At 40.4% G+C, this 21,382-nt stretch overlaps 1 protein-coding gene across 21 annotated transcripts in view; it reads left to right on the forward strand.

Moving 5' to 3' along the window:
• Positions 1 to 21,382, forward strand: part of LDB2 (LIM domain binding 2) — a 221,526-nt gene that overhangs the window by 163,126 nt on the left and 37,018 nt on the right. For all 21 annotated transcript variants that reach the window (XM_069793057.1, XM_069793061.1, XM_069793056.1 and 18 more), the window contains 3 exons: positions 4,975 to 5,147; positions 10,297 to 10,419; positions 12,060 to 12,143. In XM_069793057.1, coding sequence (XP_069649158.1) covers positions 4,975 to 5,147; positions 10,297 to 10,419; positions 12,060 to 12,143 — 380 coding nt within the window. The remainder of the gene's footprint in view (positions 1 to 4,974; positions 5,148 to 10,296; positions 10,420 to 12,059; positions 12,144 to 21,382) is intronic.

Consider the following 21,382-nt stretch of genomic DNA (forward strand, 5'->3'; position numbering starts at 1 on the left):
CAGAGCCTCAGCATCTGCAGTCATGGCTATTCTAATGTATTCTTGCAGGCAGATGATATAGCATCTATTATTAATATTGTTTGATAAGTCCCATGAAAAGGCCTTCTTTCTACTTATTTATAATTTTGACAAACTTGACCCAATAAAGCTGAAATTGTTTTTGCTTTTAGCTAGCTCTTTTTTATTTCAGCCAAAAAGGATTTCTTCTTTCCCCCAAAATGGAAAAATATTGTTTTGTCTGTGTTACAAAAGTCTTGCAGCTTTTTTTTAAATGCCCAAGAATCTGTATGCTCTGGAGTAGGGTTGCTCACCTTTGCAGCAGGGGTTTCCCCTTTTGTCCTCTTTGTGGAAATCTGACTGAATTTAGGAAATTTATAAATCTTTGGGGAAAAGAAGCACCCATTCTCAAGTACTCAGTGCAGGCTTTAGTAGAATTTGACAGCTAAAGTTTCCAAGGACTCCATTTCCCAGGAACATAGTAAGGCTTCTCATAGGAGCCCAGTGGGGCTATCCACATGCCAGCTGCAGAGGGTAACTAGACGTGTTGCAGCTCAGGGCTGTGTTGAGTCGTGGACACTTCCACTGCAAAGCCCACAGGGAAGGCTCAGCTGGTGCTGCACACAAGAGCAGGAAGCCCGTCCTTCTCCTGCACTGCCGGCGGACGCGCCCAGGATCCAGGTGGCCCCGCGAAGGAAGAAACTTGACCCAAAAGTGGAGGAAAGAAGAGGGAAGAGGAGGAAAAAAGAAAGAGCAGGATAAAAAACAGGACAAGATGACATGGATGTGAGAGGGGGAGAGAAATAGTAACTGGGAGGTGAAAGGAGAAGATGGAGGCTGATTAGGTAAGGGAGAGTTGGAAGTCAGTGAGAAAAACACAGGGAATGGGGAGATGTTTGGCTGGGAGGGTGGGGTGGGGGCACAGAGGGAAGAAGTCCTCTTGCCTGGTCCCTGGCTGGATGAGAAGCTGAAGGAAGGAAGGAGAGATGGGGTTCGTTTGGAGAAAGAATCTACTGTTAGGAGGAGGCAGAGTGGGGAAAAGGGCAGAGAAAGAATCTTGGGGGAAAAAAACCACAAAATCAAGGGCTTAGACTGCTGTGGCAGGGAGCTTGGGGCAAGGAGCTGCGGCAGCCTGGCTGGGTAGGAGGGGCACTGAGAAAGTGTGTGTGAAGCTGGCATTTTGGGGGGAGTGGAGGAGAACAAGGAGACTGAGACTAGATAGCTGCTTAAGTAAGCAGAATGAGGAAGTCGGGTGCATTTGGGAAGGGTTAATGAGCCTCTTTAAACAAGAGAAAAAGGGACAGCATGCAAGGAGGGGGAGAGAAGACAGGGAGATACTGGGAGATCAGCCGTGAACTTGGAAGATAACTGATGCAAAGCAACCAACCATAAAGTGAGAAAATAGAGGATTGGACCATGGGGGTAGGTGAGCAAAGAGACTGGAGAAAGAATAAAGAGCAACAGTTGGATAGGAGTCAGGACTGGAAGGAAATCTGGTTGCAGGCAACATCACGAGGCTGTAGGCAGAAAGCCTTGCAGTAGCCGGGCAAGGATTCCCCTGAGAAACTGGAAAGAAAATCTGCCTGGCAGCCCAACCCCAAAGCAGAGGTGCTCTCAGGGTGCTCTCAGGACCCTGACACCAGGAAAGGAAACTACAAGAGCCTCCCTGTACTCAAACTGCTACTGCAAACGCTTGCTCTCGGAGCTCCTGTGGCAAAGATCTGGCTCGGAGGGTGGCCCTATGATGCTCCTTTTGGGAAGTGTGGTGTGGGAGGGAGGAGCCCTACAAAACCAGGCAGAGATACATTCTTAAAAGTGTATTCTGTGGACTAATGGCCAAACTCTGAAACATGAAGGAATTCCAATGGCAGTAGCACGTAAAGCTTCGTTCAGCCCTGTTGGTGCGATTAGATATTACACCATAGGCTATTTAGACTATACATTCCGTTATTGTCTGTGACTGCCTCTGGGGAACTGCAAACCCAAGACAAAGCCAGCGTACAGCTTGCTCTGTGCTCTGCAAGTTGTGAGTTCACTTTACTGGTGCAAGGATGGCTAAACTACATCCTGAAGTGGTCACAGGTATCAAGTTGTCCCATGCTTCTGCCTTCACGTTACTTGGAGTCCTCCTAGGAAGCAGCCTTCAGCTGACTCTGGCAGAAGATACGTGGTGTTGCTAAAATCCCATTGAGATATACAGTGGCAGACACAGGTGGTGTGCGTACATCCACACCTAAGTGTGTCCATCTATTGCAAGAAGGGAAGGAAAAGCACTTTTGACACACTCATATTCCTATGCCCAGGAAAGGATTGTATATACGCATGCAGCAGAGCTGGGGGTGCGCACACATACGTACTTGAATACTCATATACACAATTATGGTTTGGAGGAGAAAAAATCAAGGAAAAGTCCTTTGCACTTAAAATGCACAAAGTTTGTGATGATCCCTAGACTTTATAAGAGCTGTTCCACAGCCTTTTGTTGTTCTTGGAAACACCATCTCTTGCACAAATAAGCTTTGTTACCGCTGTAGAGAGTTTCATGTTTATCCTAGAAATGAAATGATCTTTTTAAGCCATTGAGTGCTTCGGGAAGAGAACCAAAACCTTGAACCTGCTTCAGTCTTCTGTGGCAAGGCAACATGGTGAGCTGAGGACAGGTCTGCTTATTAATACAGGTTTCCATTAAAGTTCCTTCTGGAGCTGAATATTAGCTATAATAATTTATGCTGGACATTTGCATTAGCTATTTTCAATTTTACAGACAGACGGGGTCTGCATGTGCATCTGTCATTGAAAATCAGGTTCGATGGGGCATATCCTTGTGTGCACCTCTACTCCTCCTCATCCTTTTGGTTCCTCACTTTGTTGTTCACAATAGCATATCCCTGTGGCAAACATAGGTAATACTTATTAGGAAAAGTAATAAGAATAAGGTATTTAATGTATCTCTAACCTTCTTTAATGTGTTGTAGCTGTGAATACAAGGCAAAAAGTAACGCCATATGACCATGCTACTTTGGGAACGGTCTATGCAGTTAAAATAGTTTCTAGATATTTATGCAGTGCATAAGTCACGTGAATAGAAGTTATCACAATCAGTAGGAATGCTGGATTTTCATATCACACATTTGCTGCTTAGGATGATTAGCAGGAAATTTAATTTGCACTAATTAGCCTTAGGGGAGCAAGAAATTAACTTGATGGGTAAATTTCACGTTTTACTATATACCATACCAACATGGAGAAATTTGAGTTAAAGCCTGAGTTGAGTCCTATGCTGATACGCTGGACTTTAGTTTTTCTAAATTAAATTAAATGACTGTGGAAAATTAATATATGCATGGTGAGTGGGTGGGTTTTTTCAGGAGCTAGAGTCATAGAATAGTCTTTCAACATATTCATTGAATTGTCAGCCACTTCCAGAGAGTGTGTTATATTTTTGTACATTAAATTACATTAATATCTAATATTACAGCAAAAGCTTTAACAAGTCCTAATTTTCTATATTTGTATATTTTCATTGTATAATGTGCGTTATGACTGCACATGCAATATTGCACATTGTAATGTACAGAGCAGAAACAGTTTTCACAGAACTGTGAAAACGCCATACTTTTTAATTTACAACACCCACTTGCAAATACATTTTTAGGGTCAGGAGCCTTTGTTCGTATGCTGGCAAAATTATTTTTTAGAAATTACTCTCAAAAGTATACAGCAAATGAGGGAGGCATGAGTCACCACATAGTCCTAATAGACAAATAAGAATTAGGAACTAATGAACTCTAATTTTGCCTGTTGATGGTGACTTTTCTATCTCATTCTTCCAAAACACAGTTTAGATCTCTTGGTTTTTCCCTCTGTAAAATGGAGGCAATTTTTATGTATCCACCTCTTAGAATTACTGTGGATTGATTAATGCATGCAAAGCAATGAGTCACTTGGTATGGAAGTATCGGTCTATTATAAACTGAAGTGTTCTGTCATACCAGGCTTGTGGTTGCATCCAAAATTATCTGTAAAAACAGAGATGGAAAACATCGGTTGCATATGAGATAATTGCCTTTGATGTCAGTGCTTCTGCTAGTTTGTGCATCTGAAGTACACTCAGAAGCTCACTATTACTATTACATATTTGGAATTAGACCTTGTAGTACTTACCAGAAACTGCTATTGAAGTGAGAGGTGTGACTTCAGTGAGTGTTTTGCCCAAGTAAGTATTGCAGAATTGGGTACCTTGAGTTCATAGTTTGGGGTTTAAGTGATGCATATAAGCTAGTTCAGGTGTCTGCTCAGACTTTCTAGCCTATGACATAAATAATTCTGGTCTAAAAAGAGATCTCAGATAGACCTGTGTGTAGTCATGTATTGTGTAACATATATCGTATTGCATTCTCAGGTCCTTCTTCAATCCCCAAGACCCTGATTTCTCGGCAGCAGCCCTCCTATTCAATCAAGAGTGTGTGCGCATGTGTATGTGTTTGTGTGGGTGGGTATATAAAAATATACATGTGCCCCCACACAGACCAACATATATGTGTACACAACTCCCCTATATAAATGTGCTTTGCCTTTTTGGGTGTACGAGTATATTTCTGTAAATGCTCACCACTTGTATTTATACATTTATGAGTAATATCCAACTTTCAGTCATAATTGACACCATGTGGCTTTCTGTATAATAATTACTTTGGGACAAAAAACCTTGCAGATGGTTTCAAGAGTGACTCTAACTCGCCATCAATGTAAAAAGATTAAATAAGATGAGCCCACTCCCTCTGAATGGAGTAAGCCATTTTCATTGATTTCAATGGGAGCAGGCGCAACATTTCTACAGCAGAGAACATGTATTATATTCGTTAAATGAAAGTTTGATTTCATTGCACTTAAAATTATTCATGTTCTGTTAGCAAATGGTTTGAGATTTTATAACCTAGAGCATTTGCTGAATTCTGCTTTGTATTTTCCTCACAGCAATTGGAAGGACCCTCATTCCTCGTTATTTTAGCACTGTCTTTGAAGGAGGTGTAACAGACCTGTATTACATTCTCAAGCACTCAAAAGAGTCATACCACAACTCATCCATCACAGTGGACTGTGATCAATGCACCATGGTCACTCAGCATGGAAAACCCATGTTTACCAAGGTAACAGGGAAGACTCAATAAAGCATGTTGTTGGTTTCTCTTTTTCTTTTTCGGTGTGTATAAGGGTGAAAAATATTGGCTGTTGCATTTTTCTGGTAGACTGAGATTATTTCTAATACTGAAAACCCTTGAAGCCATTTAATTACTATTTTCTATATTCATTACGTGACTGGAAAATTCTGTGGGCATCCTCTGCAATTCTCCCAGAAAGATTGCAAGAGAAGCACATAATGCCAGGTTGCCAGAATCATCAGTTGTATGTGAATTAAATTCAACCTGCCCATCTCCTTTTCTCTGGGCTTGATTTTAAAGCAACAATGAGATTTTACATTGCTGGTACCTACCATTTGGGATGGTATGCATTACATTTGATACTTGCCCAGTCCAAGGACTATAAATCTCTAGGAAAATAGTGATTTAATACAGTAGGATGCTGGTCCACAGGGCAGTGAAGTCAATGGAAGGAGTCAATTGATTTAAACATGCTCTGGACCAGGCAGTTAGTGAATATTCAATATTTGTAATTGATAGTGAATTATCTTCATGAATTGGCCACTTCTAGTCCTGTAATTAAACTGAGTGCCATATATTTATAAAAAACAGTACCAAAAAGGTGGAAAATACAAATTAAAACAAAAATTTTCTTATGTTAAAAAAATCAGTAAACTCATTTTCAAAATGGAAATGTCCCCTTTCATAAATTAACAGGAAACGATGATTTTCCATCTTGTACCTGTTCACCTGCATGAATTTTAACCTTTGCATGGAGAAAAGCACAAAGGGAGAAGGGGCAGCAGGAGGAGATAACTCATCCATGTTGCCCTGCCCTTGCCCTGCCCTGCAGGACAGTGGAGGTTTTAGAGTCAAAAAAGGCACCGGCTGTTGACAGCATTATGACCAGGGCCCGCAAGGCCTATACTGTTTTAGCACATATGCGAGTCCCATCCCTTCGTAGGATCTTCCCTGCCACCTTCGTGGCTCTTGGAGTGGGGCTCAAAGAAGAGGGAGAGGAGGCCCCTGGTGTGTGGAGCACTGGCCAGCTGGGAGGTGTGTGTTTAATGGTGTCGTCGTTCCAGCTCTCCCACTCCAGCCCCCTGTGACTTACGTAGACGCAAACAGAGAACAAGAGGGATGCAAAGAGACCGGATATTCCTAGGTACCGCTCTTTGCCACCTCAGTGCTCACGAGGAGTTGTGCATGCTGGCCATGTGCAGGGGATGCGATGAGGGTATTCAGTAGCTGCTTCTCTGCGGAGTTCCCTAAAGCGATTTCTGTGTCATTTCCCTTTGTGCTAGCTTTAATGCAATAGCAAATAAAAGGGAGGTTTTTTTGGAATCAGAAAATACAACACGCTTTTCTCAGTTCAGTTAGTGTATTTGACTTATCATGGCAGCACATTACAGCGTTGTTGCTTTGGAAAGGAGGCTAGTATCCAGCAAGTCGCAGCAGACTAGCCGCAGGGACCGGGCTGGGCGCACGCCTCGAGTGCGGGGGACCACAGCCGCCTCCCCTAGCACCATCCTCTTGTGCGCAGTGAGCCTCTCCGTCTGCTGCAGCCCTGGCAGCGCACGGCCTGCTTCAGCCCTGATGTTTCCGTGGCAGATTCCGATAGAAACCTCTGTATCCCAGTAAAAAAGTTCAGGTGGGGATGTGATTTGGATTCTAGGAGAAAAATTCGGGGGGGTTAATGGCTGTAGGTTTAAAATATGACTGTGTTAGTAAGAGCAAATTTGAAATAAACCGGTAGTTGCTGGAATAAGGGAGAAGAGAATATATCACTCTCTCAGAAACAGGTTAGAGCCGAATGTTGTCTCAGCTGTGCGTGTGTAACTTCTAGCAGAGATCCTGAGGGCAGAGATCTTGTACCCAAAGGTAAACGCCTACTGTCACAGCATCGGTGGTGGAACAAAGCAGACCTCCCATATAAAGCAGCGCTCCAATAGACTGCGTAGCTCCTTAGATCGTGTCTGAATTTGACCCAGTGAAACTACCACAGAGGGGGTTTTCATGCAAAAATATTTGTTAATAGCTCTTTCAGTTTCCAGACAACTTCTAAGCTGCAAATTCACTAACTTCTAATAGAATGGGCTGAAACAGTTCTCATCATGTATTGAACCAGGAATCCACAGCTGCATTTTATTCATTTCAACATTTTAGAGCAACTCACTGCATACTGCAGTATTGGATGAATATATGAAATGGCATTTCCAATTTTTTTTTTAAACAAATATGGCTAGAACATGCCTAACAATAAGAATATGAATAGTCCAGCTTCTCTTTGGAGGGCAAGAGGTCCTTGTAAAGTGTCACACAAAATTGTTTTATCAAGGTATAAATAAATACTATAAAGAATTTAATACAGAAGTTCAATGGCATGAATTAAATGTGGTAAGAGAAGAGACTGAAGCCCTGACTACCATCTTTGTTTACCTGGCAGATGCTTCATTTTTTTCTCCAGGTAAAGGAAAGCTTTAGGAGTCCTCCTAAGTCTCTGTTTTCACTGTGGTCACCAACACTCCAACTTTATGTGTGGGCAAACTGTTTTTGTGCAGTTAGCAATGTTTATATTTCCCAATAGATTGGCAGAGGCGAGCTTTGCCTTCACCACGAGAGCAGTGATCACCCCGTGTTTGAACCGTTCTCTTCCTGCGCCCAGCAGTGGGGCCACCAGCTGGATTTTATAGGCGAAGCCCGTGAAACTCAGTGATTTTAATCCTTACTAACAGTCTCAGGCATTTCCCACATTTGTATGAGCTTTAGGTTTCTTTGCAAGCAACAACTCACGTTTGAGAAATGGTAGTTAATAAAAGGGGAAGACTTCTAAAAGATGCCCAGTGTTAGGAGAGTGAGACTCTGCGCAATAAGGCACAGGACCAAAGTTGGTTTTCATAGGTGCAAGCAGTTAAATTTCCTACAATTAATAAGTGCAGTGAAGGGGTTAAAAACCTATTGGTTAGTTTGAGAAATGTTCTTTTTTAGTTTTTTCCTGGCCTAGTCTAGAGCAACCACGTGATATACTGAATGCCTGCCAGCCTCTTTCTTGTTGATCCTCCGGAGACCATCTGTGCTGGGGGCATTGATTAGAGTGTGTCTGCTGGGATTACATCTTTTCTGTTGCCATGCCAACTAATCAGCTGATTTTGGTTACCACAGAAACAAAATGTCAGAGCTCACAGTACGGTAACATGAATTCAGCACAACAGAAAATGTTTTCTTAATTGGAGACCCTTTTGATTTTTTGGATTCTATGTAAAAGGCAGCTTTAGGGAAAAAAAAAGAAAAAAAGACCCATTTAAAATAAGAACTGCACCAATTTTATTGATTAAAAGCAATGCGTAAAATTCTGCTCTATATAAGGAAATTAAATTCCTTTATAAGATGTATAAATTTTTACCACTGTGATATGAGGAATGTGTTTCAGTTTTTCTATTAAAATTTGTTAATGCCAGTGCATAAAATCAATCTGTTAAGAGCTGTGAGGTTTTGAGCTTAGGAGAAGAAACATTTGAGAAGCCACAGGTATTATTATAAAAAAATACTTTAAACCTGAAGTATTTTCATGTTAACTGGCCAGTAATCAGGATCTTTGGCCTCAACACTGTAACATTAATTTAAAAGGTTTTTCTTCTTGTTTGAATCCTTATGTGTGTGCATGTGTACCCCTGTGTAATTTCTCATCATAGTGCAAGTGGTGTGAAAAATCAGAATCAAGGTCAAATGACAAAATAAGCCACATTAAAAATTTGAAGGCATCACAAAGGTGTGTTGAAAAGGGCAGATGAGAACCTGTTGCAAGATTCTCCTTCATAGGTCTGCAGTAATTTGTCTATATAGTATGCCTGTTAAAATTACCTGTGTGTTTTTGCAGAAACAGCCGGGAGGAAAAACTATGATGATGTTAAGTGAATTGTTAACCAGAAAAGCCACACATTGCCCAAGTGGGAGCTAGCCAAGTCTGAGTTGTAAAAAGGCTCAGCAGACTCAACTGAATCTAGGATGGCTAGTTGTTCGATCACATATTAGTTCTATTAAAATTAAAGTTGCAGAAACTCTTTCTTTTGAAAGCTGTTACACCCTTTTTCCACAATATCTCTGTACCCTGCACTTGCAAGTTTACTTTGAACAGCAGTTGTAAGTCTAAACATCCAATTTAAAAAAAAATCAATGACAGATGTAGTTAATTTTCAGATCAGGCATCATTTACAGTACTTCATGGTACTCCTAGTCAAGATACCATTCTGAGCGTATATTTTGCACCTTAAAGAAGACCACAGCACAGCGGGTTTTCCACATAAAGTTGTGGACAGTTGTTTAAAAGTCCCCAGTAATTCATTTTATTTTTCATTTCCAGGTAGTACCCACTTGCTGCATTTATTCCTCCCATCTTTCCTCTCCTTTCCTAGGGAAGACCCCTCACAAAGCTGTATGAGCCACTTTCTGTGGAAGCAGCTCCACTGTCCATGACTGCAACCTCTCCTCTGTTCCCCTGGCTCTCAAACCTGCCGTAGCAATGCAGCTCATGCAGCCCGACGGCAGACACCCCATCTGGCTTTCCTTGGAAGGGGGGATTAATAAAAGTAGATAAAAAATGAAAGAAAAATAAAAATGGGATAAAATGCCTGGAAAAGACAAGAACACTTGGAAAAGACAAGAAGGAAAAAAATCAGGTTTGGCCATTCAGAGCACTGTGTACTCCAGCTGGACATGAAAGGAAAGTTTATATGCCAAGCTATTGTAAGGAAAGGGCAACGTAAAACAGGTTGGGAATGACTGGTTCAGCAACTTGACATCAAATGCGAGCAGTTGCACCACAGCCACCTCCGCTGCAAGGTTCAGTCATTAATTAGCAGTAGCAAACTGTGAGGGGAAGAGAATTGATGCAATAAATAAGATTTAGCGCACACAATATTCTATGTTTGTAAAATGCTATAAAATCTATAGTATTATAAGTTACTGTCTCCATGGTAAGGCCTATGAAGTCATTTTCCCACATTCGCTTTTTCTCCCCAGAGAACGAAAAACAATTAATCTAGCAGAGATGAACAATAGAATACTGCTCTGATATTTTTGAATGTTGTTTAATCGATGATACAATACCATTTAAAACAAAATTCCTGGGAATTTATTTCATGCATTTTATGTATTCTAGGTATGCACAGAAGGACGTCTTATCTTGGAGTTTACTTTTGATGATCTTATGAGAATAAAAACATGGCACTTTACTATTAGACAGTACAGAGAATTAGTCCCACGCAGCATTCTAGCCATGCATGTAAGTAATCCTTTTTTCACTTGACCTAATGCAAAGAGATGAGATTAGGTTTATGAAGAACTCCAGCAAATTTCACACCCAAGGCAATTAACTATAAATATTTTGTTTTGCCTGCAACTGCGTCCATTTACAAGTTCTTTCATCACTCCCTTGTTTCTCAGTGCTCTATTGTTGCCACTGTTGCTATGTTTTCATTTTGTTTTAGCACATAGTTTTCTTTTTTAATCCCATTTGGTGGTCTGTATGATTTGGGCCCAAAATCTGTTCTTGTTGGTACAAACTACACTAAAATAAGTGAAAATTCAACATTGTAGGTACAAATTATATTTAGTCTTTAAATGAAGAAAACTAATGTTACCTTTCCATGAGACAGAAAAAAATGCCATATATTAACATAGCAACCTTTAGAATTTTAATCCAGATCTTCCTTTTTTCCACATTTCAAGACTTTTCTTTTGTAATTGAGTGAAAACACACACAATAGAACATTAAAATATTAAATATTCTACACATTGAAGTCAAAATATTATAAGGTAAATCATTGTGGAGAAACAAAAGACAGAGTCTTATTGCCACTTTCAGTTCTGCACTGTAGAAGCATTCTGACTAGTAGTGCTCCATATACAAAATTAATTGCAGGACTAAGGTTTTACAGAGGGTAAGAACACAGGCCCAAATATGTGCCTGTATTTTGTCATCAAGTTACTTACTTAGATATCCATAGATAAAGATATATCCTTAGTGAGGAGTTTTAAATAACTGAAGAACCCTGGACTTTTTTGAAAATACTATTACAGGCCTCTAGAAAATACCTTTGAAAACCTACCCTACCATTTCTGTCTCAGGTTTATCTTTTATTTTAGAGGGCTGATCTTCTGAACTCTTCAACAGTATCCCATTAAGGGGCAACAAGGATGGGCGTGAGTGACATTATGTATTTAGGGGGCTGCTGCAATTCAAAGAGAGTGGAAGCAGGTTAGCCAGCAACCAGTAGGTATTAATTTTAGTAATGAGATTGATCTCATTTTAAAGAGGAGGCTGGTCTCACAGGTAAAGCTCCCGGCTAGGGTCAGAGAAGGACTGTACTTGTATTTTTCCTGTTTAATTCTGGGAAAATAACTTAGACCAGAAGGGTTCTCCAGCCTGTGCTTAATGCCACTTATGTGATCAGCTCTGCTGAAGGTGCCTTGATGAGTTCTCTCTGCTTCAGTTTCTTAGCCACAAAAAGAAAGTGATACCTTCTTTATTCCTGCCCTTATCTGCTTAGTCTCCTGGGACTTCCAGCCAACAAATGGAAGGCTCAAAGCGTACTGTGATCCCTCAGGAAGCTCTTTGGTGGGGCCCTGCTCGCTTGCACCCCTGTGCATGACCGGACCTCCTAGATCTATCTTTTGAATGGGCAGGGAGAGAAGGAAGATATTGGAAAACAGTCTTTATTCTGCTCCAATTTCATAACACATACATTTTCCTATGCAAACAGAACTCTGTAGCTTATTACATAAATTTAGCATCAATGTGTAATTTTTCCATAGGAGCGGCACCTCTTTTCAGAGAACCCTCCCTGCATTCCACCAAGCACATAGAGAAAAACAAACAGACAAAAAGCAAAATGAAAATTCTTCTTTTCCTCTGTTGTTTAGGCACAAGACCCTCAGGTGCTGGAGCAGCTGTCCAAAAACATCACTCGAATGGGTCTGACAAACTTCACCCTCAACTACCTCAGGGTAAGCGTACCATCGCTGATGATTATTGTGAGGATTTTTTAAAAGTTACTGTTAGCTTTGAGTGAAGGTAATGAGAACAGAGTCCGTGTTGGTCAGGTAAGAAATGGCCCTAACCCTTAATGAGGGTGAAGGAGAGACTGTAATAAAGGTGTAGCTGCTAACAATGTGACATTAAAAAGGATAAGAATTTTATCATGGAGTTGAAGCGATGTATGAGTACCCCCTGTTTTTAACAGTCTGTCTTCTCAGTTTTGACTAATGGCTTTATTTTTTGTAAGCAAGAAGTTCACCACCATTTTTCCTCTCTCCTTCACTGTTCCTGAGAAAATGGCAGCTCATTCTTATTAAGAGCTGCCTGTCTTCTCCAGCTTTTCGACCTCCCCGCCTCTCCCAGGCAGAGTCAGGGCTGAGAGAAAGCTCAGCTCCAGCTCTTTTTGCAGCAGTCCCTCAAAACAGTCCTCACTTCACTTGCCTCTGGGAGCCTGAGCTCCCTCCTCAGCCTTGCACTGAATTGAGTGTGTTTTTTATGATTAAATAATGCATTTGTTCCCATTGCTTTTTGACCCTTAAAGTGCATTCAAAGTTTGGAAGTTTATTTTTATTTTTGAAAGTATTCCCTGGTGTGGGCTTGCAATGCATACACTGAAATACGGGTTTGTAGAGTTCATATTTCAAGGTTAAAATTCAGATTTTTCTTATTTTTAGACATGCCATTAGTAGATAAAATGAGGCAAATTGCTCAATGATACACCAAGCTAACTTGGCCAAGAATATCTGATATTATTCCTTTTAATTGTGTGAGTAATTATTCAAGATGCTTTTTTAAGATAACAAGAACACTAGAAAACGCAGTTATTTTCAGCCTAACGTAGAGCTGTACGTGAGAGTCTATATTGTAGCTGCACTTCATTCAGGTCTATGAACCTTGTAATACCTTCCCTATGGATGGAGTACTATACCCAGAGTGTTTTGAACTCCAGGGGGGACAGTGTGCAGGACTGAGACGTGTGGTGAGATCTCTCTCACTCTATATCCACAGCTTATAGACAGCCTGTAGTTGTACTTACTCTCCCAATATGGTAAGCCAATGCTGGTTGTTGCTTATGTGGTGTTACTGTAAAAGTTACTCTTCAAATTATAGTCTGCGTTGTGCAGGGCAGGTCTGCTGTAACAAAACTGAAAGAAGAATATGGGATGAAACCTCAGAGGAATAATACATTGCATTAGAATTTTTCCATGTATAACTTCAAGAATAATATGTCTATGTTGTACATATTGTATTCTCATGGTTAGTTTAGTCTGTGGTTTGGTACAGAGAGCAACCGTTGTGCTTTGGCAACATCCCTCTAGCCACGTGGTCATTGTCTTGTGGTGAGGCATCCTAGAGCATGTTCTCCAGAAATCCCCATGGGGATTCTTCCTCAGTCACGCCAAGTTTTGCATTACACCCTTGTGGCATACTGGGCAGCAAGCGACTGGCTTAGGTAGGCAATTTCCATGTTTTCTTTCCAAATCGTCCTGTGGCACAAGGCATCGCCCCGCTTTTGAGGTCTTTGATCCCCTTAGCGTGACCGGACGCGCCAGCAAGCACTTGGGCTGGCCCACACCAACTGCAGTACTCGGTACCTGTCCTCCGTGAGACTCAGAGGGCCATGCTGAATTTGCAGAGCTATCTCTATCACCGACGCCTTCTGGGTCCTTTGTGGTATATTCTGTAATTGCTGAATGTGACAATGCAAATGAGAGAGGCAGGGTCCCTGTAAGGACACAGCTGGCATCAGGCACCCATGCTGTTCCCCCCGTCAGCATCAAAAAAAAAAGCAAGAAAGGAAGGGGGGAGGGAGAAAAAAATCCTCAGAAAAAGAAAACTGGGATCAAGATAAGCACTAGGGAGATGAGCAGTGAAGTGGAAGGGGATGAAAAGATGAAGTCTTACTTTTTTCTTCTTCCAGACTAGTTTTGTTAGCTTAACAGACAACATTAGGTCTCTGGGTGCAAAGCTTCCTCTAGCTCCTGCTGTGGTGATTCCAAAAGGAAATCTTTTTTTTCCCAAGCCAATCTTTGCGTCTCTTTCTTGCGGTGAGGAATTGATCATTCTGCTCTTTTTTTCAGATGTTCAGCTCATCATGGGAGCTCGTATTACATGATACATTTCCATTTTGATTTACTTCTTTCCCAATTACTTTCTTCTGTTAATTCTAACATGGAAATCTTTTCTGAACTCAGGATTGTAAAATCATGCACTAAAAATGTGGTAAATGTGCTTAGGTTTAAGGTGTTTTGTTTTGTGGCTCTTTTTTTTAAGTCAGCGTTTTATGATATTTTATTCAGTCTTCCTAGTATTTAGTAATTAGCATTGTTACGTGGTTTTGAATAAGGACTTGAAACTAAGCATAAAAATGATTTTCATTTTTTTTCTGCTGCACACAGCAAAGGCTTGTGATACTCATAAGCGAAAACTTCACTGATGGGCAGAATTAATCATTTTTATTCTCCAACGTGCACACAGCAGCAAGCTGTGCTGCAGTCTCTTTAAAGGCAGAATTTAAACCTGGACTTCAGATGGATGTGATATAAAGGTATAGCCTGTGTTTTTTACGCTCTAGACATCACAGAATGCTAAATCATTGCTAGTTGGGATAATTGCAGTTGCTGGCATGTAAACCTCTGTTCCGGAGTGCCACATGCCTGTAGAGCCACAGCTTTGGATGCATGCCCTGGTTTGTCTTCATTCGCTCCGAGTAAAGCTGTCCAGCATAGAAGAGCATTGATTTTGTAAATCATATTTAATACAAATTTAAAATATATCTTCTTGGAACGTGGAAATGAAGTGTTTTGTCCTGCGCCATTTGCCAAATGCTCTTTCTCTCTGTTTTCTCTGGCTCTGTAGAAAACCATAGGCTTCCTTTCCTTCTAGTTACTAGTTTGTTTTGTTCCAGCATAATTGATTACCTCATCAATGGGGTCAGCATACTTTGCTGTAGCTGCTGACTAGGAGTTGAATAGGCTGTCTCAGAAATAATGAGCAAAACCTTGTAGGTTTTAAATTAATATCAAGCTTTTTAAAATGTAATTTCTCATCAAGTCATCAAGTAGTAGATATTACAAACTATCAGATAATAAGGCCAAGACCTATATCCTAGTCTCAGTCGGTACGAGTCCAGGAACAAACAGGAATCCTGTACAGAGTTTGAAGATGGAGATAACACTCAGAAGAACAGTTTCCACCAAGCTACAATAATTTAGTCCCCACACATTACCTTATTTTTTTTCTATGTAATTTTCTAGTTGCTCAGCTATTTTATTTAGATCTTCAATGCGTAATGGATTTGAATGCACTCTAAAAACAGTAGCTTTATACCAGCAGCACTTTTCACAATTTGGAGCTTAAATGTTTCTTGCTACCTTCTATAAAATGATTTATTCTCTCAAAATTTCTGACATTATAAAAAAGCCAGCCCCTACTATCAATTAGGCAGGATTACCCAGCCTGAGCCTTGAAATAGAGTTGTGTCTTGCCCAGCTGGATTTCAAAATTTGTCTTTGCTTTCTTACACTGGCTGGGTTGGAGTGATTTCTCAGAGCTCTTCCCCAGGTGTAGCTATTGCATCCTGCCCAGGCTGTGGTCTGCTCTGGTAGCCAGTTTATTGGCCTTAATGGAGCCGAATCTGCATCTGCCCTTTGCAGAGCATTAGCGTGGCAGAGCCCTCCCTCTCTGCGTCAGGAGAGGTATCTAGGCAGGGGAATGCACACTCCCATTTCCCCTTACATCCTGTATGGCTATATTAACCAAGGCTTATCTGAGCTACAAATTGTCCAATTTTTTTGTTTTCTGTATAAACCAATAATGAAGTGTTACTATTGCAACACAGAGGACAATATTTTCTGAATCCCCACTTTCACTAATTTAGTTCCTCACTAGACACTTTAGGATTTCTTCTGCTAGGAGGATAACATGAATTATTTAATGGGACACAATTTTCTAATGGTAGTACTTACATTGTAATCAAAAGCCATTTGTGTGTATACCCATTGTGTATGCAAAATTTTCTTTTGCACATGCAAAATAGACACGCATGCAACAGCTTCCTTTAATGTGCAGGGAAATTTGCTTTTCTAAATACGGTTTCATGCATGGAAAGGATATGAACTCAAATCATTTGGGGGCTATTTTGCTTCTAATATGTAACAGTGTGTGGCAGCTATCTGGTCAATATTTAACAGCTGTTTGTGTATCTTCAGTGAAGAAGGAGAAAGATTACACGCAAGCGTCTTAAGGATGCAAAGTCAGGCACTCGGGGAAAAGAAATGCTGTATTTATAGTCACCCATGCAACACGAATTCGTTTCCCTTTGTGAGTTACATTATGTCATCATCTTCTAACTACATCATCATGCATTGTGCTTCCCACAGACTCCCCAGTGCATGCAGCGCATGGGATGACTACCCCTCACACAGCAGCAAGTCCTGCAGTGCTACTCATTTCCTTGTAGGCTCTTCTGCAGCGTCATTCTAGTATCTCAACTGCAAACGTTAATGGCTGCAAAGCACCTACCAGCTGGAGAGGCATTGTGTCATTCCCAGTGCGCGCGTGTGGCACTGAGGCAGGCAGCTGAGCACCGGGGCACTCTGAGGAGTCAGCTAAGGGGAGGTGGCCATTCTGAGAAAGCAGGGGCCTGATTTTCTTTTGAAATTTTGGAATTTCATCTCACCCCATGTACTAATAACAGAACTATTGCCATTGGATGCTGTCTGTTGTCTCAGGCTAGCTATATAGTTGAAGAAGGAGCAGATGGTGTTTCTGGGAACACAATGGTGAAAATGCTTTTTCTGTGACTTAGGACCATAGTAGAGCCTGGGGACAGGGGCAGTTTTTGAAAGCGGCATGGGGTCACTCTAAGCTCATCCTTTCTTGTTCTGCAGTCCCTGCTTCATGTTTCTGCCGTGTTTCCATGTCTTCAGTAGACACGAATGAAGTTCTACATGCAGGAACTTCATTTACTTTGTGCTGTGCACTGAATGGGGGTGCTAGGGAAACAGAGTATGTGATCATGTAGAGAGATGCTGTATCCTAATGGATATGAATAAGAAGTTCCGGTAAGGGTTCACAAGCACGCAAAGGAGGAGGTTTGGATCATTTAACTATTCTGGATCTTTCCCTATGAAAAGTGTCAAAATTTTAAAGGATCCTTGGAATTGGAGATGCTGAAAGCAGACACAACATTTTGTAGACTTTACTCCTGTAAATGATGGAATTCTTCAACCTAAACCAATGCAGCTTGGGGCAGCTCTCCCTAGGAAAATGCAGTCAAAATCAGAGGCTTCTCACAGAAGGATTCAGATGACTATAGCTGGCTATCCGTCATCTATCTGTGCCAACTATAATTAGCTGATTCTGCCAAGGTTTTCTGGTAATGTAATTTCTTAGCATTTATTTTAGTAATGATCACAGTGGTTTCTGTTCCTCTCTTTTATGCATCTAATGCTTTATAGACAGTGTTACATGTTACTTTCAGAATAATAAATGAGAATAAATGTATTCTTTGCAACAGCTCATACAGTCAAATGTTAGCTTTCCACTTTTTTAATAAAGACACAACATCACAGAATATTTACATCAAGAGTTATTCCGTCATAAGTAGGAAAGATCAGAAAAAACAATACAGCAAATTTTTTTAAAAAAGAAGTGGTCAGGATGAAGTGGGTGGGACAAAGGAGCAGGGGTGGGAGAGTTGCACAAGACGTGACAAGTAGAGAATGAAGCACCAACTTAGAAATGTTCTGAAGGGAAAACAGAATCTGAAGCAACCTCTGAATAGGACATGGGTTGGAAAGATAACATTCATATTCTTAACAATGATAGTGGTGTGCTTTTCGTCCATTGATCTCTAAGCATTTTATTAGAACAACTGAAGCGGTTTATAGATGGGAAAATTGTGGCACATGAGAAGCAAAAAAAGATGGAGCAAGCCCAATAGCATTTAAAAAAATCAGATGGCAATTTTAAACCAGACTTTGGAGGGTACAGTGAGCTGGTGCAGTAGTGACCACTTCTGCTTCCCGTGGCTCAGAAACAGATTTTAGTGTCTGTGGCTAGAGGAATTTTAGAAGTCAGTGAAAAATGGGGAATGGGAACAGAGTGCAAATGGTTAGAGAACAAATTGGGATTTTAGCAGAAATGGCAAATTTTACTGGTATTCTGGAGACGGTAATGGCCAGTCTTCACACAAAGGGCTCTACCAGGCTCATGAGTATCAGTTAAGGAGAAGGATATATTATGTATGAACACAAGCAAGCTACTGTGCCCACTGGACATACAGACCATATGACCTTTGAGATAAAATTAAGGTCTGGACTAATGAGAATGGAAGGATGATAATCAGCGATGTGAGTCCTTGAAGCATCCATGAGTAAGAAATCGGAATGAAGTTAGGTTAGAGCAGTTTAAAAATAAAAAAGTCAGAAGGGTAAAAGGGAGAAAAAGAGAGACAAAGACAAAGCACTAGCCATATAAAAACAAGCTACAAGATTTGAACTAATAATGTAATTTCAGAAAAGAAAAAAGATGAAGAAAAAAGTCCATGAACACAGCCACAGGCTCTCTTTTTTAGAAGACCAAATTAAAGCTTGGACTAGTATGCAGTGCAGTCATAAATAATAATAACTATTAATTAAGTTTAGGAATGAGAGCTGCAGAGGTAGGATTTGTATGAAGACCTGAAAACGCCCAAACCAGCTTCTTGTTCAAAGCAATGAAAACAGCGAAAATTTTAATTAGTTGTTTAATATTGAATATCCATGGGTGTTTGGTGCAAATTGTTATGCAGGGAGGGGTAGGTGCTCAGAAGAGGTCAAGAAATAGGCTTTAATGCAAAGCTGGTGGTTCAAATCTTTGTTCTTGGAAGCAGTTATTTTAGAACCTGAAGTATTCATTGTGGAAAGCTTATGGCAGCCCTATGGTCTGCTCTTGATTTGGAAAGAGAATCCTATACCACCACCACCACCACCCCTCCCCGCCATGTTTTTAATCTTCAGAAAGATTGTTTCATGAGTCTGTTTATTGTGATATCACAAGCAACGAGGTCATATAATGTTTTAAAATAATTTTCTATACGTAGTTAACTTTACTGGTTAGCGTTTGTCCCTTCCCCTTCCTCTGCCACTCTTTCTATAGGTAGAACGGCATTACTGCTTACCTGTCTCTGCTGGAGAGATCTTCTTTGATGCATCTCAAATTTGGCTCTTCAGTGTCTACATATGTTGGAGGTTTGCTTTGGGCTCTTGAGTTTGATCCTATTTCTAGGATGTTCCTGAAAAGTTCTCATCTTTCTTGTGTGATGCCCTGATCCTTGTCTGTATGGAGGGTGCCTCCCCACTTTTTCATTCAGTCTGTCTGTATACTCCCACTTTTACTTCTGTAATCTAGCCATTTTATATTCACAACGGAAACCCTAAAACCCAAAACTTGACTCTAAACAGTAAAACAGAGCGAGCATTTCAAAAGTGAATAACAGTCCTGGGTTTCTGTGGGTTTTGGAGACCAGCACACGCAAAGCTAACTTTGTCTTCCAGTCACCTCCCTTGTGCTGACTGGTGCAAGCACTGTCAGAGCTGGGTCAGGAGACTGATCTAATAAAAAAACTTATCTAGTCCTTTCCACCCAACTGATGACCATCCTTAAGAGCTCCCTGAGTACTGCTTGTGCTGGGCAAGGAAGAGAGCAGCAGTATGGATTCATATTGACTGGTATCTGTCTTGAAGTTGGACCTCATCCCCAAATTTGCCAGCACTGAAAGAAGAAGACAAGAAAGTGCTGGGGAATCCTACAGATCCTAAGCTGTAAATTTCCCTTTCTTACTTCTGGATCTGACAACATTATAGCGGTTGTGTCTGACCTATTATGACCTCACACTGCTATAAATTTATTCACTTCAGTAGAATGGCTACTGACTTTCAACAGTACAATTTAGAGCAGACTCTTGCTTATACCAGATTACCATAATTTACAAAACTTGAACTGAAAACAAAACAAGCAGAAAGAGAAAAGGTTGATTTATTGCATTTGTTCTGAGTGAGAAACAAAATTCTATCTATATATACATACCTGTGGATATAAATGGAACGCACATTTTTGTAGGTACCTTATGAACCATACTGTTTAGTAATTTACTGATTAATTGCAAATATTTTCCATTTGTACTAACCTTTTAGAAAACTTCAGTAAACTTTTTCACTGCTGTATGTACACATATATGAATATCAGTGTCTATCTGGTGGTCATTAATGTGCAAATCTGTGCATTGCTTTTGATTTGTAAGGATATCTTCTGTTCATGTTAAAGGAAATATCAACAGGTGTGTCAAATTAATAAAGAGAAGCCCATGATTTTGTGTTTACCCTGCCTAAGGTAGACCTATAGGATGTAACATGGAGAATCTACAGGCAGTGCCGATGAGCAAAGGTGCTGAACCAGACGTGTGCTGATGCATACATGAGGCTTGTGAGCAGAGTGGACGCAGAAGACATTATCAAAATGCTAACATGGGTTTCTATTTGAATTGTGTCGTTTCCGGTGTTGTGCTCTGCACAGCTAGAAAACTCTGCTATATTGAATATTCCTCCGTATGCCAAATCACTTCCTTAATCCTGTGTCTTGTTACCTTTTCCAGTAGGTGTTGCTTCCTCAACGTTACTTCATAATAAGGCAGTTTGTTAATCAAAGATCTAGTTCAACATCCATTAAAGTCAATGGGTATATCTCCTTTGATCCAAATGTCATCTCATAGTTTTTCATTTATTCAGAGGTCTTTTATACCCATAAAATCCAATTTATTGAAATTAATTTCTCCATTCCCTTGGGCAATTTTAGCCATGAAAATGCCATGCTTCATGAACAACAACAACAAATGGTTATTTTTATTGCTTTTTTTTTGTTGTTTTGTTTTGGAGTTTTGTGACAAAAGAAAATTAACTTGATTTAGCCACAGATTATAGTTCTTAGGTGAGCCCAAAGGAACAAATATCACCTTGGGGATCTGATTTGAAGAAAGGGTTAGGAATAGAAAAGAATGAAGGAATACAAAAGAATAGAGCTTTCATAGCAAGACAGAGAATTTTCTCATTTTATTAATCATTCAGGCAAAACTTAGAGCTGATTTAATTAAAGGACTGTGCACCATCTCTACCCAAGATAAGACGATTTTACATAAAGTAAGTATGAGGCACATGAAAAAAAAGCC

The sequence above is a fragment of the Haliaeetus albicilla genome, chromosome 1, assembly GCF_947461875.1.
Source record: "Haliaeetus albicilla chromosome 1, bHalAlb1.1, whole genome shotgun sequence".
Lineage (NCBI taxonomy): Eukaryota > Metazoa > Chordata > Aves > Accipitriformes > Accipitridae > Haliaeetus > Haliaeetus albicilla.